A 17,681-nucleotide genomic window follows, 5' to 3' on the forward strand; every position below is an offset into this window, starting at 1 on the left:
TGTTGTCAGGAAAGAGATTGACATAGACATTATGATATGGAAACCTCAACCTTTGTCCTCTAGACAGTCAGCTGTTTATTCTAAGATGGTATTTGACAACATGTTATTTAACACTGAATTATTAAAACTCCAAATACTATTACATTTTTTTTTTTGGACCAAAAAAAAAAAGAAAATAATATTTTGACATTTTGTGTTGTTACAAACAGCAAACAACAATAATACTTTTATTGAACTTTGTGCTCTCAGTTTCATCTGAAGACTGCAAAGAGATTTAAAGTCTAGATTAAAAGTACATGTCAGTCAAACAAGTTATTAAACTGAATCCTGATGATTAAAACATAAATAAATACTGTTAGACTAATATAGATTTTCACATACAATCAGAGCAGTTTAATCTCAACATCAGAATATGATTTATACTGTAGTCCCCTTCTGATCGGACACATCTGTGCTCTGATGAGAGCGTTCTTCATCTGTAACATCTGTAAATGCAAAAGAGAAACAATATGATCAATGTATGAAAGACGAGCTTCTTCCAGTCTGTGTGCATTACCTGTATGCCGGGAGAATAATAGCAATAATTATTAAATAATAATAAATAATACAGTCACATAAAAGCTGGTATAATCTGATGAATTAAGTGTTTTCATTTCCTATTGAGAAATATTTTAAATGCAAAGTTATTTGAAGAAGTTTAAGTTTGCTATACATTATGTAAATAGTGGCATACAAATGAATGCCAAAATATTAAATGTCAAATTAAAATGTGAAATTCGAATGTAAGATAAAAATGCAAATTCAAAAGTTAAAATGTCATCTATGATGATTTAAAGCAGGACTACTCAACTTGGGAAAGGTCAGGAGGTGCAACGCTGGATCCCTGTACCCTCGAGGACCACACTCTTAATTTTTATGATATATTTTATCTATATATATAGTAAACATTTTTATAGTAAACATGTTTCTATGTTAGTTAACGGGATAGTTCGCCCAAAAATGAAACTTCTCTCATCATTTACTCACCTTCATGCCGTCCCAGATGTGTGTGACTTTCTTCTGTTGAAGACAAATAAAGATTATTTAGAAACATAAAATGTTTTTATCTCTGCTCTGTGATGAGAAATAGATACATTTATAAGTCCTTTTTTACTATAACTCTCCAACTGACAGTGAAAATGTAGATTTATAGTAAAAAAGGATTTAAATATTGATCTGTTTCTCACCCACACCCATCATATCACTTCTGAAGACATGGATTAATCCACTGGAGTTTTATGGATTACTTTTATGCTGCCTTTATGTGCTTTTTGGAGCTTCAAGGTTCACTTTCATTGTATGGACCTACAGAGCAGAAATATTTTTCTAAAACTCTTCATTTGTGTTCTGCTGAAGAAAGAAAGTCACACACATCTGGGATGGTATTTTTGGGTGAACTCTCTCTTTGTCATTATTTTAAACATAAGGGGTTTAACAGTTTGATTTTCTGATATAGATCAGTTCTGTTGTCACTGTGATTGTCAACTAACAAACAGATGAGTGTTCAACATCACATTCACCAGAGAGGTGTTCAAAAACCATATATCAAAACATGTCATAAAGATTTGTTCCCTTTAGCGTTTAACGCCGAAGTTAAAATAATGTGCGTGAAGGTGTCTCAACGCCGTTACTGCAGAAAAACTGTTTTGTTTAGCTATAAATAATGTTGTCGTTATGAGCACATATATCTGATGAGATATTCAAGAGATTGGACAGATTCACGCCGTGTTGAAGTGAGATTGTGAGCGTGCATGTTTGATTGACAGACCGCGCGTGAGCGGATGTACTGTGTATAAACGCATGCGCAGATCAGCCATGCTCCGATATTATTTGTGTTTTATTTGTAACATCCTCTTGCAGTTGAATTCCCTCTCTAATGTGATGTACAGAACTAGCATAAATCCTCATGAAAATGGACACCTCACAATAGATGCACATACAGATTTGATCGACTGATGATGATAAATATATTTCTGATGATGACATCATAACGCTGCAAAAGATCGCTCGAGGGTCACATGTGGTCCGCGTGTTGAGTAGCGCTGACTAACAGGAATATTCCGGGTTCAATACAAGTTCATCTCAATCGACAGCATTTGTAACACAATATTAATTACCACAAAATGTATTTCGACTCGTCCCTCCTTTAATAAAAGCACAAATGTGTGTTCCAGTGAGACACTTACAATGCAAGTCAATGGGGTTTAATCTGTAAACATTAAAATACTGTTTCACAAGTATAGACACAAGACATAAACAAAATGTGTGTTAACATGATTTTACTGTCATTAAATCATTTAATAACCACATCTGTGTATAATAGCAATTTGAATTCTTCATTGCCATGACAATGCAATGTCAACAAACCCTAAAACCTCAAATTTAAACAACTTTACAGCTCAAATAATACACAAGTTTTAACAGAAGAGTGCTTTTATAAAAAAGTGCTTTTATAAAATCACAAGCATCATATTTCTACCTTTAAACCCCATTTACTTTTTTATTAAAGAAAAGGGATGAATCTAAATAAACTGTAGTAATCAACATTATGACACAAATGCTGTTTGAGTTTAACTTGTACTGAACCCGGAATATTCCTTTAAGGGCCGATCAGACTGATCGTATTCATGGACTCAAACAGACACAGGGTGTTTTAAGACTCGTTTTAAAGGGTAAATTCCCTTTTTTAATTGACAGTTTAAAAAAGAAAAGCAGCGCTCCTGCACAAGACACTGACGCATCACAAAAGTCGTAAGATGTCCGTCTAGTGCATGTTTAAGCTCCGAACACACATGTAGTGACTTCCAGCGACACAAGTGACAGTGACCTCTGGTGACTAGATGCGGGCATAGTGAGTGAAACAAAAAAGTTGCGAATGAAAATGAAGATTGACTTTCGTGAGCGACAACCCAGGAACATCCCATGGTGCGGACTAGACGGAGCAGCGTTGTGATGTTTCTGTGATTTCATTGTTCTATACGATTCATTTTCAAACACATGCATGATATAATAAAAATGATGCATGGAAAAGAAACTGTCGGCAGTCTGAGCGAGTTTGATTCATACATTAATAGATCGTTCATCTTATTAATGATATGATATTGAGCATAAAACACTCTCCCTTTTGAATCCATGTCAAATTAGAGTGATATTCTAGTTTTACCTCATCTGTGATCAGGTTTTTAAAAGACATGGTCAGACGTGCATTCCACCAATAACGTTATAGCGACAGCAGTAGGAACGCCCACTAGTGACCTCACAGTGCAAAGAATATTTATGAATATATAATATAAATGTTAGATTTTGATATACAGATAGCGCATCACACAGAGTCCTCATAAACATGAATATTACATTATTATAATAAATCAGAGTGTCTTCCTCACCTCCTTTTGAGGCTCCCTCATGTGTTGGTGACTTACTGTTCTCTTCCTGACTTGTTGATTCCACACGATTCTTAGTTTTATTCCCGGTTATACCAGACAAAAGAGTTTGAAACAAACCTTGGCTGTCTAGTCTGTGAGGAGGAAACAAGAGATAATAATATTAATATTAAACAGAACCATTTATTTAATGTTAAAAATGAATTTAAGGTAAACTTTAATTATTAATCATGTAGTTCTTGATGAATCCCTTCTGTGTTCATTCATCAGAATATTTTACCACCCCTCCATACTTTTAATTTAACTTCTGTTTGGACATTAGACCTCCAAACGCAGAATGCAGTAACTTTGACAACACTGAAATGGGAAAAGACTTTTTGAATTGTTCAGGCAAATGTGTATTTTATCTGAATATAGTTGAGTCAAACCATCTGTCACAGGACTGATCAGTCTGAGAGTCTGATTTTGGTCAGAACATTTTCAGTAAATGTGCAATAATTAATGATCATTTCTGTAAACAAATATAAGAGACTTAAATATGCAATGATGACATATTTAATACAATGAAGAGAAATGTTTACTCACCCCAGTTCACAGTCTGAGTTTTTCAGCACTTCACAGAGCTGCTTCCCTGATGATTCTTTAATTTTGTTTTTTCTCAGATCAAGTTTCTTTAAAGACCGCACTGTTTTCACCTCAGCCAAAGAAGCAACATTTGTGATTCCACATTTATATAGACTAGAAAGAGACAAACACATAAATAGAGAAGAGATTATCTTTAATCAATCAATCACAAAACATGCAATAACTTTAAAACATTTCCCAAAATATGTGAACTCAAGCACTTAATGATCATGTGTCTTGGTTTCGACTATTTCTGAGTGATTTTAGGCACCAAAATACCAAAACAAATTATTTTCTTTCCTTCTCGTAGATAGAGATGCATGATATCTCAACACTTTATCAGTTATTGGTTTATGTTGACTGATTTTATTTATTTATCTGTATTAGTTATTGGATATTTATCGATGGATCTTATGTTTTATTATAGAGTCATGTTTCTACCTAATTTTAGATTACAGTATGATTTAGATGACATTTGCCATTCATCTGACATTTAAAAAGATAGGATGAATAAAAATGCTATCATGAATAACTCTGTTTATGAATAAAAATAATTTAATTTCAAAGCTTACAACAGAGTTTACTTGTATAAATTTATAAAAAACGTTTCTACACATTTCCATGTACCATTTCTCTAATAGGGGGAAAAAAAGATATGGGGCTGACTACATATAAAGTAATTGTATTTCAGATCATATATTTTAATAATTTATTTTGGCTTTAGTACAGTGACAATATAAAATCTAAATATACAATTTAGCAAAGAACATATTGTTTATATATCACTCTTTTATTCTGCACAGTATGAAGGGTATATTATACATGAAAATAGATCACAAGGGGCTCATCATATTTGTGGGTTCTTGGCATCAAAATGTTTGAAAGCCCCTGCTCTAATCAACTTATTCAACTAATTATCATCAATGTATCAGTTATTGGCCATTACATGACAATTATTATTGGCTTCTCTGTATCAGACAGAATTTAATGTTGGTTCATCCCTTTTTGTAATTGAACATTACTCACCTCAGTTTCTCCAGTTTACAGTGTGAATCATTCAGTAGATGACATATGTGATTAAATCCTGTGTTTTTTAGTTTATTCCCACTGAGGTCGAGTTCTCTCAGGTGTGAAAGATTTGAACACAAAGCTGAAGTCAGGATGCCACACTGTTTCTCTGTAATACTGCATTCACACAACCTGTTGTGAAACAGAGAAGGTAAAATGTATCATATCTATTATAACCCTGGAAAATCTCTTTAACCATGGAAACAATAGGCATAACTACTTTGTCATTCTGTAAATGTGTACTACAGGTGAACTCATGAACAGTTCAATACAAACAGTTACTAACTCTAGATTTTCCAGCTGGAATTGAGAATTTCTCAGTAGATCACACAGGTGTCCAACTCCTGACTCTCCTAGTTTATTCCCACTCAGGTTCAGGTGTCTCAGGTGTGATGGATTTGAATTCAGAGCTGAAGTCAAATCAGAACAACCGTCATCTGTCATTTCACACTCTCTTAACCTACATTGAGAGAAAGAGAGAGAGAAAAATAATGAGGGAGAGAAGAAATGATCACTTTACTCTGTAAGGTTATATGCTAAAGTTAAAATACTTAAGTTACGGAGTACTGAAGTCTGAAAATGTTTACAATAACTGCAAAAATCTTTTTCACATGGGATCAGCTAAAATCCAGTAACAGAAAGTAAGGTGAAGTTATCTAATTTTAATTGTAATCTGATCAGAAGCTGCCAAAACACTACAACTTCTAATGTTCTCTATTTGTACCATAAATACATGATTAATCTAAGCAGCTAATCAACCTTTCAGTTAGTTTGCTGTTACTACAGCTGGCATAACACATTACAATTTCATATGAACACTAATGTATCACACCAAATAAAAATATATATTTGGCATTGACAGGAGAGTAATACTAACCATAGTTTCTCCAGTTTGCAGTCTGAATTCTGCAGTACAGCCCTAAAGTGCATTACACCTGTGTTGCACAGTTTATTTTTACTCAGATCCAACTCTCTCAGGTGTAAAACATTTGAACACAGAGCTGAAGCCAGATCATGACTGCATGTCTCCGTTATTTTGCATTCAGACAACCTGTAGACAGTGAAGAAAACAGTGAAGAGAGCTGAGAAATTGCTTTGACTCTCTCGCTAATATATCTAAAAAAGGAATCATCGACACCTGACCGTTGAATTATTGAAAGTCAGTGAAGTGCCATGGCCGCATTATCAAGTAGAGTCTACTTCAGAGTTCATTTCACATTATAGACAACAGCCAATGCTCCTTATACATTCATATAAGTAATGAACTGTAAGTTGTGTTGAATACAAAGTATAAATCCATTTAAAATACTCACAGCAGTTTGTTGAGTTTACTGTGTTTATCCCCCAGCAGAGCAGCGATCTGCTTCACTTTTGTGTCTCCTAGTTTATATCCATTCAGATTCCACTCTCTCAGGAGTAAAGGATTTTTACCAAACTCTTTAGTCAAATACTTATAGGCTTCTTTTGCAGAAGGACATTTTAACAACCTGAAGAGAAGGGAAGTTACAGCAGTATTCAATGTAAATCTTAACTACACTTTGTGTAATGAAACATATATAGAATATATTGCTCAATTAAAACCCCAGTGGCTTGTGCTGATGAAAGCAATTTTGCACTTTTTTAATATTGAATAGATTTTCAACTTGAACAACAGATTGTGTAACTTGCTGTATTACTGAAATACTACATCTATAAATAATTAGACTGTATCTAATTTATTTTCCAAGTTTAGCTCACCTTAGAGTATTTAGGTGTCTATCCTGTAGTAAATCACATAGTAGTTTCACTCCTGATTCTCCAGGGTCATTTCCTCTGAGATCCAGCTCTTTTAGGTATGAAGGATTTGATCTCAGAGCTGAAGACAGAGCTTTATATCCTTCTTCAGTAATACTGCAGTCTGACAATCTAGAGGGATAAAAGATTTATTTGTCCCTTGGAAACAGATCATGATACAAATGCTTTATAAATATCTTAAGACAAACTATTGCGTCTTTAAGCTATTAAAAGACACATACAAAATGAATTTATAGCAATATTAAAAGTATAAATAAGATCATGAAGTACAAAAATGAAAACAAGAAAAATGGAAAAATAACTATTGCCATAGAGTGTGTAAAATATGTGTTCATATGTGTTTTATTCTTAATATTGGCAAGAATCTCACCCGAGATTTATGCATTTACAAATGCTTTAACAATAACATCTCATTAACTTTTATTAATTAATTCACATTCAGAACATGTAAACAAATTAAATCACATACTCCAGTTTCTCCAGTCTGACTTGAGTATTTTTCAATAGAGTAGAAATCTTCATCACTCCTGAGTTTCCTAGATTATTTCCGCTCATATTTAGCTCTTTCAGGTTTGAAGGATTTGAATTTAAAGCTGAAACGACTGTATTACAACCTTCTACTGAAATGCAGTTATTATTCAACCTGCAGCGAAAAACAAACAAACATGGGAAATGTTTTCAGTTTTTTCAGTGTTATTAATATTCTATGATAGTATTAATAATAACCAGTTATTGAAACTGTAATATTAATGTTATTTTTAAAGATACTTTCTATACAAAGAAAACAATTTACTATACTTACTGAAGTTTGTTGAGTTTACAGTGTTTATCTTCTAGTAGAGCAGCGATCTGTTTCAATTTTGAGTCTCCTAGTTCAAGTTCACCCAGATTCAGATTACTCAGCAGTAAAGGATTTACACCATGTAGAACTTTAGTCAGATACTTATAGGCCTCTTCTGCAGAGGAACTTTGTAACAACCTGGAGAGAGAGGTACACACTGACATAACCTTACATTATGTATTATGTATAATCACAACCTTACATGCTGTGATTCTACAATAATGAAGATTATCTTAAAAGGTTACACCACACTTAAGTCTTCTTAGTTTTTGTATAATTATTTATAATTTTCAAGGACAACTGGACTCTGTACCTCAGTCTCAGATTACAGTTTGGTTTCTCATTTAAATCACAGAGTAGTTTCACTCCTGATTCTCCAGGGTCATTTCCTCTGAGATCCAGCTCTTTTAGGTATGAAGGATTTGAGTTCAGAGCTGAAGACAGAGCTTTATATCCTTCTTCAGTAATACTGCAGTTTGAAAGGCTAGAAGAAGTCCAAACGGTTTTGTTATTTTAAAATAACATTGCTGTTTAAAATAGTTAGTTACAGCACAAAGTGTCTGAATGTTTTTTTACACATTTGTTTATTTAGTTTAGGTTAAATTGGTGTTTTGGAGTTGAGGGAATCTTAACATGATTCTCCCCTCCACACTACCAAAAACTACGGTGCCACTCTATGTGTACAGACCAGGTTCAAAAACACAGACTATATGGAAACATAATGTTTATGTAATGCACTTCAAAACACTTTAAATGAGTTTGCCTGCAGAACAGAATAATGTGGAAAACAGACAAAATTCACCCAAATTTAAAACCTGGTTATACGGATATGTAGGTAAACTACTTTTAGTCTGATTTATGTGAGATTTGATTAATTAGATATTGTCTAATGAATAATGAAAATTACTGAAAATTACTTCATAAATCTTCATGAATCTACATGCCAATTATCAGTGTGAATCAGCTAAAAACGTATCTGAAAACTAGCATACTCTCAAATTGCATTGGAAATGAAACATGGAGTGGTGGTGGCATAGTGGCTAAAGCGCAGGTCTGTTAATAAGAAGGTCACAGGTTCTAACCCCATGGCCACCACCATTGTGTCCTTGAGTAAGGCACTTAACTCCAGGTTGTTCCGGGGGGATTGTCCCTGTAATAAGTGCACTGTAAGTCGCTTTGGATAAAAGTGTCTGGCAAATGTATAAATGTAAATAAGGCAGATATAATTTTTCACCCACTGGTTTATGATTTACCATTTCAATACATTGTGTACTACATCTATACCATATTATATTCCTATATTTACCAATTTCTCAAAACACATAGGGCCCTATCTTGCACCCGGCGCAAATTACTTTGTACACTGACGCATGTATCATTCCTATTTTGGATTTTCCCTCCACAGACACACGTCGGTAAACTAGGAAATGAACTTGCGCTCCCTGGGCGGGTCGGCGCAAAAAGGAGGCGTGTTTCGGCGCAAACATTCCCTAGTGCTATTTTGCAGTTCCAGAAAACAATTCCGCCACTGATCAGAAAAAACCTAGTCTAAAGTCAGTGGCGCTGCGCGTTGTTCATAATGCTATTTTAAGCGGCATGCTTGGCCATAATGTAGCGGGTGCACAACGCAGCATACACTTTGATTCTCTCATCAACACAGATGCAGCAGTTTTTATTTTTGCAAATCATACATTATAACAAGGAAAAATATTAACACATGAGGGAAATCATTGTGGTGTCCATGAAGATGTAAAAAAATGTAGGCTTAAATCTAGCTTACACATTTACCCAAATTTTTCAGGCTAATTGTAGTAATGACGGATCAGACCTGTTTGCCCAATAGTGGCAAGACACATATGTATATAAGGACATCTGACAAATTAGTTTGTCCGTCAAGAACCAGGAAAAAAAAAATCTGAAGACTGCGAAATCACCTTTACCATATATGCAAAATCTTAAATTAAATAAATCGCCAGGTCCGGATGGATTAACCTCACATTTTTACAGATTTTTTTTTATAATGTAAGGCCTACATTAAAAACCTTACTTACCAGTTAAGTTGAGCTTTCTCATATTTTTTTCTATTGCACAGTGAGTTGGAGTATGTCTTGGGACAGAGAATTAGACGCCGGAGGGAGAAGGTCTACTGGCCCAGACAGACCTATCTCTCCCTCAGTGAGGAGGAATGTATGCGTAAGTTACGCTTGACCCGCCAGGCTGTGACAGACATCTGCCATCTCCTGGCAGATGAGCTGGGGACTGATGCACCCTGTCCCTATGCCTGCCCCGTTGCAGTGAGAGTTACAGCGGCATTGCATTTCTATGCATCTGGGTCGTTCCAGCACCCCCTTAGCTCCATTGGAGGCATTTCACAATCTGCCATCAGTTCGGCTATACATGCAGTTACATCAGGTCTAGTCCGACATGCTGGGGAATACATCCAATTCCCCGTCACACCTGACAGCCGGAAATAGCGAAGCATGCGTTTTCTACAAAGTATGGGTTCCCTGGTGTCCTTGGTGTTATAGACTGCACCCATGTGCAGCTAGTGCCCCTTCAGAAAACGCACTTGTATACGTCAACCGCTAGGGAACCTATTCAATCAACATACAAGTCATTTGCGATGCTAATAGTATCACCCATGTCTTTACGAATTATCCAGGCTCGAGCAACGACTCGTTTATACTAGCAATCTCTGCCATTCCTGCCATCTTCTAGGGGAATCCCCCGTTGGATGGGTGGCTATTAGGGGACAACGAGTATCCGTTAAAGACATGGCTGATGACACCATTTTTGATGCCAGCAACAATGAGTGAAATACGGTTTAATCGAAAACACACACAAACACGCTGTGTAATTGAACGAATACTGCATACTGAAAATGCGCTTCAGGTGTTTGGATAGGTCAGGAGGCACTTTACAGTACAGTCCTCAAAAAGTTGCAGCATTCTTTGTGGCATGTTGTGTTTTACACAACATTTCCATAAATCAAGGTTGTGTTGTTGACATAGATGAGGAAACATTAGAGGACTTAAGGAGACGTGATGGTGAACTGCATGTGCCGATGCCACTTAACCCAAATGCCCGCAGCAGCAGCATGGGACAGGACTCAGGAGAGCTTATTTGGCAGAAGAGCTGCTGCGTCATCTATATAGTGAGGTAAAGCAAATTAATCTCGGTCTAATGTTCGACTACATTTCAAAAATATAACCATGCATATATTCGTGATTCAGAGAGAACGAGTCCAAAACATCCGAAAGTATTTATTTGTGACATTTCTTTATTTACATTTGTCACAATGAAAAATCAATATCAAACAGTAATTAATAAAAAAAAAAATACAAACGGAAAATTAGGTTGAAAAGATTTAAACAGAATAAATGTAATTATTTTTCCCTCCTCTGATAGTAATGCGTGCTCTGGTAAATCCGCCATAATAATAACAATAGCCATGCAACATGCGCACCTGCTCTTAAAGGGTATGTTGGATGATGCTCTGATTGGTTTATTTCACGTTACGCCCAAACCACACCTATGAATAATGAAGCTATTTCAGACCAACCCCTTTTAAACTTAAGGTCAGGCTAAGAGTCATTTATCCCACCGGTAAAATAGCAACAGCCTCAAGACCACGCCACAAAGTTACTTTGCGCCAGCGCTTGATACTTGCATTTCAGATCGTTAAAATAGGGCCCATGGTCTCCAAATAATGTGTTAAATATTCAACACATATTTTAATTAATAACTAACATTTACATTAAATTACATTTATATAATATATAACTAGTAATTATGATTGCATGCTATACAAGGTTTAAAATGTAAAAGTAACAATATAAATTGCATTTAGTTTTCACACACACACACACACACACACACACACACACACACACACACACACACACACACACACACACACACACACACACACACACGTCATATCTTTTATTCTTTAAATATAAGGTATTATCCCATTACATTACTAAAATATTTGCAAACAGTTTTTATGAACAAATAGATGTCTACATGCAGTTAGTGAATGAGACCTATTGTATAAAAATATACTCACTTGAGTCTGTTCAGTTTACACTGAGACTTCTTCAGTCCCTCACAGAGATGTTTCACTCCTGAGTCCTTCAGAGGACTGTTGTTCAGATCAATCTCTTTCAGAGTGGTATCAGAGGAGAGAACACTAGCTAGAGCTGAACAACTTATCTCTGTTAAGTCACAATAACTCAACCTAAACACAAAACAGCATTGTTTTCTTGTTGCAGATCAGAACAACAAGCCTTTATACAGTATGTGCCTGGGAGTCTTTTATATGTACTAAATGTAATAAGTTATAACGTATAAAATAAGAAGAGTGTACTCACATAATTTTCTCCAGTTTGCAATGAGAGTCCTTCAGCAGATCAGATAACTTCAGCTCATCAAAGCCTTTTAGTTTATTATGACTCAGATCCAGTTCTTTCAGCAGTAAAGGATTTTTATTAAGAACTTTTGTGAGATGCTCACATGCTTCCTCTGCAGCAGAACTCTTCAAAAATCTACAGAAAGTAGAATATCATTTAAGATTAGATAGTCTTGCTACAATTTTATGCCTTTTGCAGCTTCCATTCTTATTGGTCTTGTGTAGTTTTGTTAAAAATGTGGCTCCTATTTTACTTGAGTAACATGTCTTACATACTTAAGGATCATTTTAGTTACACAAAGAGGTTTATTTGTTCTTTGGCTAATAGGCAGAGGGCTGAGCACCATTCTCTTAAATACTAGTAATACAATGATACAAGTATTTTTTTTCTTTCATTCGAATTATATTAGAATGATGACCATGCTATATCATACAACATAAAGGGCTATTAACAAAAGCAGCAAATTATCATTTTCAATGACAACTGGACAAAGCACGTACCTCAGTCTCAGATTACAGTTTTGTTTCTCAATTATATCATAGAGCAGTTTCACTCCTGATTGTCCAGGGTCATTTTCTCTGAGATCCAGCTCTATAAGGTTTGAAGGGTTTGATTTCAGAGCTGAAGCCAGAGCTTTATATCCTTCTTCAGTGATACTGCAGTCTGACATTCTAGAGAAATAAATATTTAAATTTATTCTGAGGTGTAAGTATTAAAAGTATAATTACTAACAGGACTCAAACTAATTAGAAAAATGATTATTGTACATACAGTCTGACAAAGTATTTCGATATGGATAAAGCATCTGCTAAATGACTAAATTAAAATATGACTTAAGTTTGTATTTTTCATATTGGCAAGAATCATTATGAAGATATACATTATCATTTTTAGAAAATATTTTTAAATATCATTAATTTGAAATTCTCATTTACAATTAATTTACATTTAGAACATGCAGAAAAATACTTAAATGCAAATACATACTTTAGTTTCTCCAGTTTGAATTGTGTATTTTTCAACAGACTGCAGATCTTCTTCATTCCTGAGTTTCTTATTATATTCCCACTCAGATCCAGCTCTTTCAGGTTTGAAGGATTTGAATTAAAAGCAGAAACTAGAGCACCACAACTATCTTCTGTAATACAGTTATTATTCAGCCTGCACAGAAAGAAGGGAAATGTTTTTAAGTTTATATAAAAATATTCTTCAAACAGTAGTGATGGTAGTATTAAAAGGTACACGCAGTAATTTATTTACTCATTTGACAAGTTTTACTTCTAAATAGATTAATAGTAATTTTTAAATATATGTATAAAATCATGATAACTCACATGAGATGAAGACTCCAATCTTATCAGTAACCTTATAAAAGCTTGTTTATTCTGCATAGAGCAGGGGTGCCTATTGGGGGCTGCTATGTTAGAATCACATGTCCAGCTACATACTACTCGCTTAATGTTAGTTACTGCCTTGTTATTTGTCACATTTACTCATGGATTAAATTAACCGTGGTTTACTGTTCATATTGAATGTGTACAATGGCATTAGTAACTGAAAACTACTGTGTTTTAATGATGCAACATCCAGGCCACTAAGTGTCAGTGTAAGCCAAAGTAAGTCACTTTGACATATTTCAAAATATTACTAAGTACACCTTTAATCTGAACCAGTTTTAAAAATGTTATATACATTTTATATTTTAAAGAGACCTTAAGTACCAAGTATAGAAATTAAAGCCATTTGAAAGAAAATACTCACAGAAGTTTGTTGAGTTTACAATGTTTATCTTCTAGTAGAGCAGCGATCTGTTTCACTCTTGAGTCTTCTAGTTTACTTCTACTCAAATCCAGTTCTCTCAGGAGTAAAGGATTTTTACCAATAATGTTATTCAAATACCTATAGGCCTCTTCTGCAGTAGGACATTTTAAAAACCTGCAGGGAATGGGAGATTCCCCAATGTAGAATTCAACTCTTAACTAAACTGGTGGAACTGATAAAAAATAAGTAAAATTGTTTATTTTGAATCTAATCTCAACTTTAATACAACAACACATGGCTTACCTCAATGTTTTCAGTTTACAGAAAATACCCTTTTGTATATTACAGATTAGCTCCACTCCTGATTCTCCAGGGTCATTTCCACTGATATCCAGCTCTTTCAGGTGTGAAAGGTTTGATTTCAGAGCTGAAGCCAAAGTTGTATAACCTTCTTGAGTAATACTGCAGTTTGAAAGTCTATAACAGAAATTAAAAGTTTACGTTAACATTCTTTTGCAATGATCACAGCAGATTAATTGGATTTTCTTTCACTTGAGCAATATTAATACCTAAAATTAAACAGTGTGTGAACTCTCATCTGCAAAGAAAAAATTAAACCTTGAACACTGAGGCTAACAAAAGCCAAACAATATTTAAAATTCAACTCACCTGAGTGTCTCCAGTGTACAGTTACATTTCAGTCCATCTGAGAACAGCTTCACTCCTGAATCCTGCAGATTATTATTGCTCAGTTCAAGCTCTCTGAGACTGCTGGAGTCTGATCTGAGAACTGCAGCTAGAGCTGAACAGCTTTCCTCTGTTAGATCACATTTACTGAGCCTGAAAAAATAATACAATCCAACAATAAGACATACAACTGTAGAATGAATTATGCTAAAAACAGCTGAAAAAGAGTAGTGCTGAAATGATTCTTTGCAATTAACATACTTTTTTTTTAGAAAGGTTTGACTGAAAAATTGTTACTTGAATAATTTCCTATTTTTATTAATTTCATGTTTCTATATTTAACATTTTCCATTTAAAACATTAATTTCAGTAAATTGTGCAATTGTATTTGCTGAGTAAATTGATTTATGCCACCTCTGAGCAGCATTAAACAGGCTGTGCTGTGTAAATACACCTGTTTTCAGAAGCAGCTTCTGTGCCATCTTTGCAGTGTAAAGATTAGGGGCCAACTGATAATGGATGTTGATGATACGACAATGAAGATGGTGGAAAATGCTGATAACCGATTTATTGGACAATAGTATTTATAATAGATTTAAAGAAGTTTATTAAATTCTCAAAGTCTTTTCTTACTATGATGGACACAGACATAGATGCCACAAGAGTCCAAAATAAATAAAGCAGTTTATTGTACAACCCAAATTCCAATGATAAAGAGATAAATATTTGGTGGATTATGCAGATATTTTAACTATAAACAAGCCCAACATTCACCAGGGATCAAATAAAGGTTTTAATAGTCTACATATTCACCAGATAAAGGATTCTGTATATAAACTGTATATTTCACCAGATTAGTAATTGATCTAATATTATTCATAATATCATTTAGAACACTTCATTATCTAATAAAATAAATGCATTAAAGTGAGGATAAAATATGGATGAAAATGATCAATGATGACACATAGCATATCATATATAGCAGATACAGCACATCCCCACAAGGTGTCTGTGAATTTTTTTTATTTATTTAACATCTAGAGCTCTCTGTCAAACTGCAAAACCAAGTAGAATACTCCAGAACCAGCCAGAAAGGAAAAAACTATCATCAACTATTGGAACAGATATGTCAGAAAGTTCATATAGTTGCAGATAACAGATAGTTCCAAAAGGCAAATATCAGCAAAGATTCATCGGTATGACCGATATTTTGGTCTACCTCTAGTAAAGATGGCTTTAATTAGACTATTTGGTTTTAGATATTTATTGTCTACAGCAAAAATCATTGTAATTATTTAACTCTTTCCAATTCTGGAGGTGAACAGATACAAAAATATGCAATTATGGGAAATGTAGATGATGGGAAAAGTTTACTGACTTGAGAATGTTCAGTTTACATTGAGGATTCTTCAGTCCCTCACAGATCTGTATCACTCCTGAGTCCATCAGGGAGCTGTTGTTCAGATCAATCTCATTCAGAGTGGTATCAGAGGAGAGAACAGTAACTAGAGTTGAACAGCTTTTCTCTGTCAGGTCACAATTATTCAACCTAAACAGAACAACAGCATTATTATTTTCTTGTACTTCAACACACATTGGCACAACAGGCCTTTATATCTTCTAATACATGTGGCTGATATTTCTTATATGGACAAGTTATAATGTATAAGATCAGAAGAGTGTACTCACTTCATTGTCACCAGTTTGCTATGAGAGTCCATCAATAGAGCTGAGAGCTTCTCTCCATCCAGATCTCCTAATTTATTATTGCTCAGATCCAGTTCTTTCAGAAGTAATGGATTTACACCTACAACCTCTGAAAGATACTTGCACGCTTCTTCTGCAGCAGAACTATTCAAAAACCTACAGAGTAGAAGAGCATTTTAGATTAACACTTGGATTTAAAAATGCATTTAAATGTTCTAAATTGTTGGGTGAAAAATATTGAGGGTCCACAATATCTTGTCCATGAAACTTTTTTCTGCTGCAAGTATTTGTTAAAGCAGTAATGTGACTGTAGTGCTCTGACACCAAGGAGGGAGAATCACACAAGAATAAGCAAAAAATATTATTTTATTCTCTCCACAACATCTCACATCTCAACATTTTCAAGGACAACTGGACTAAGTACATACCTCAGTCTCAGTTTACGGTTTCGATTCTCAATTATATGTTTCACTCCTGATTCTCCAGGGTCATTTCCTCTGAGATCCAGCTCTACCAGGTGTGAAGTCTTTGATTTCAGAACTGAAGACAGATCTTTATATCCTTCTTCAGTAATACTGCAGTCTGACAATCTAGAAAAATTAACAAACTTTTCTGACAAACAAATTTTCTGACAAACTATTGCATGTTCTAAACTTAAAGAAATTAGATTTGTATAAAATGAAATTCATGTGAATGTTTAAATTATGAATAGCATAAACCAAAATATTACTGTAGAGTGTATGCATAATATTAATAACTTGATTTAATTTAGAATTTGATTAATTTCTCATTTACAATTACAGCATTTAGTGCAATATTGAAGACAGTGACGATAGTAGTCAAATAGTGAAGCTGAAGTGTAAATAATTAATAAAATTTGTATATCTTCATATTGTTCATGACTTTTTCAGAAGTGATTAGACTAATCAAGTGGACATTTTCAAAGGGTTATTGATATGAAGAAATTTGAATGAATGAAAATACTTTAGTTTCTCCAGTTTGAATTCTGTGTTTTTCAACAGAGTAGAAATCTTCATCACTCCTGAGTTTGTTATTTTATTTCCACTTAAATCCAGCTCTTTCAGGTTTGAAGGATTTGCACTGAAAGCTGAAACAAGTGTACCACAACCTTCTTCTGTAATACAGTTATTATTCAGCCTGCAGTGAAAGAAAGCAAAGATAGGAAACATACTTCAGTTTATTTCAGCCACAAAACAATCTACAGTAAACATTAGTCCACTGATCTTTATCCTCAAAATGAATATAATTCTGCTGACCAGTGTGAGATAAAATGTAATACTTAACAATGTTTTTAAATATACTTTAAACAGTGTAAATCTCATCAGCTGATTTTTTAATTGA

General features: G+C 34.3%; 1 protein-coding gene across 1 annotated transcript in view; it reads right to left on the bottom strand.

Annotated features, from left to right (window-relative positions):
- Positions 1-4,828: 4,828 nt before the first annotated feature.
- Positions 4,829-17,681, bottom strand: part of LOC127639466 (NACHT, LRR and PYD domains-containing protein 3-like) — a 46,315-nt gene continuing 33,462 nt past the window's right edge. The window contains 10 exon segments of the mRNA XM_052121518.1: positions 4,829-4,841; positions 5,073-5,246; positions 5,401-5,574; positions 5,992-6,009; positions 6,864-7,019; positions 7,378-7,551; positions 7,711-7,887; positions 8,063-8,233; positions 11,819-11,989; positions 14,592-14,762. Of these exon segments, the coding sequence (XP_051977478.1) occupies positions 4,829-4,841; positions 5,073-5,246; positions 5,401-5,574; positions 5,992-6,009; positions 6,864-7,019; positions 7,378-7,551; positions 7,711-7,887; positions 8,063-8,233; positions 11,819-11,989; positions 14,592-14,762 (1,399 nt within the window).

The sequence above is a fragment of the Xyrauchen texanus genome, chromosome 48 (assembly GCF_025860055.1).
Source record: "Xyrauchen texanus isolate HMW12.3.18 chromosome 48, RBS_HiC_50CHRs, whole genome shotgun sequence".
Lineage (NCBI taxonomy): Eukaryota > Metazoa > Chordata > Actinopteri > Cypriniformes > Catostomidae > Xyrauchen > Xyrauchen texanus.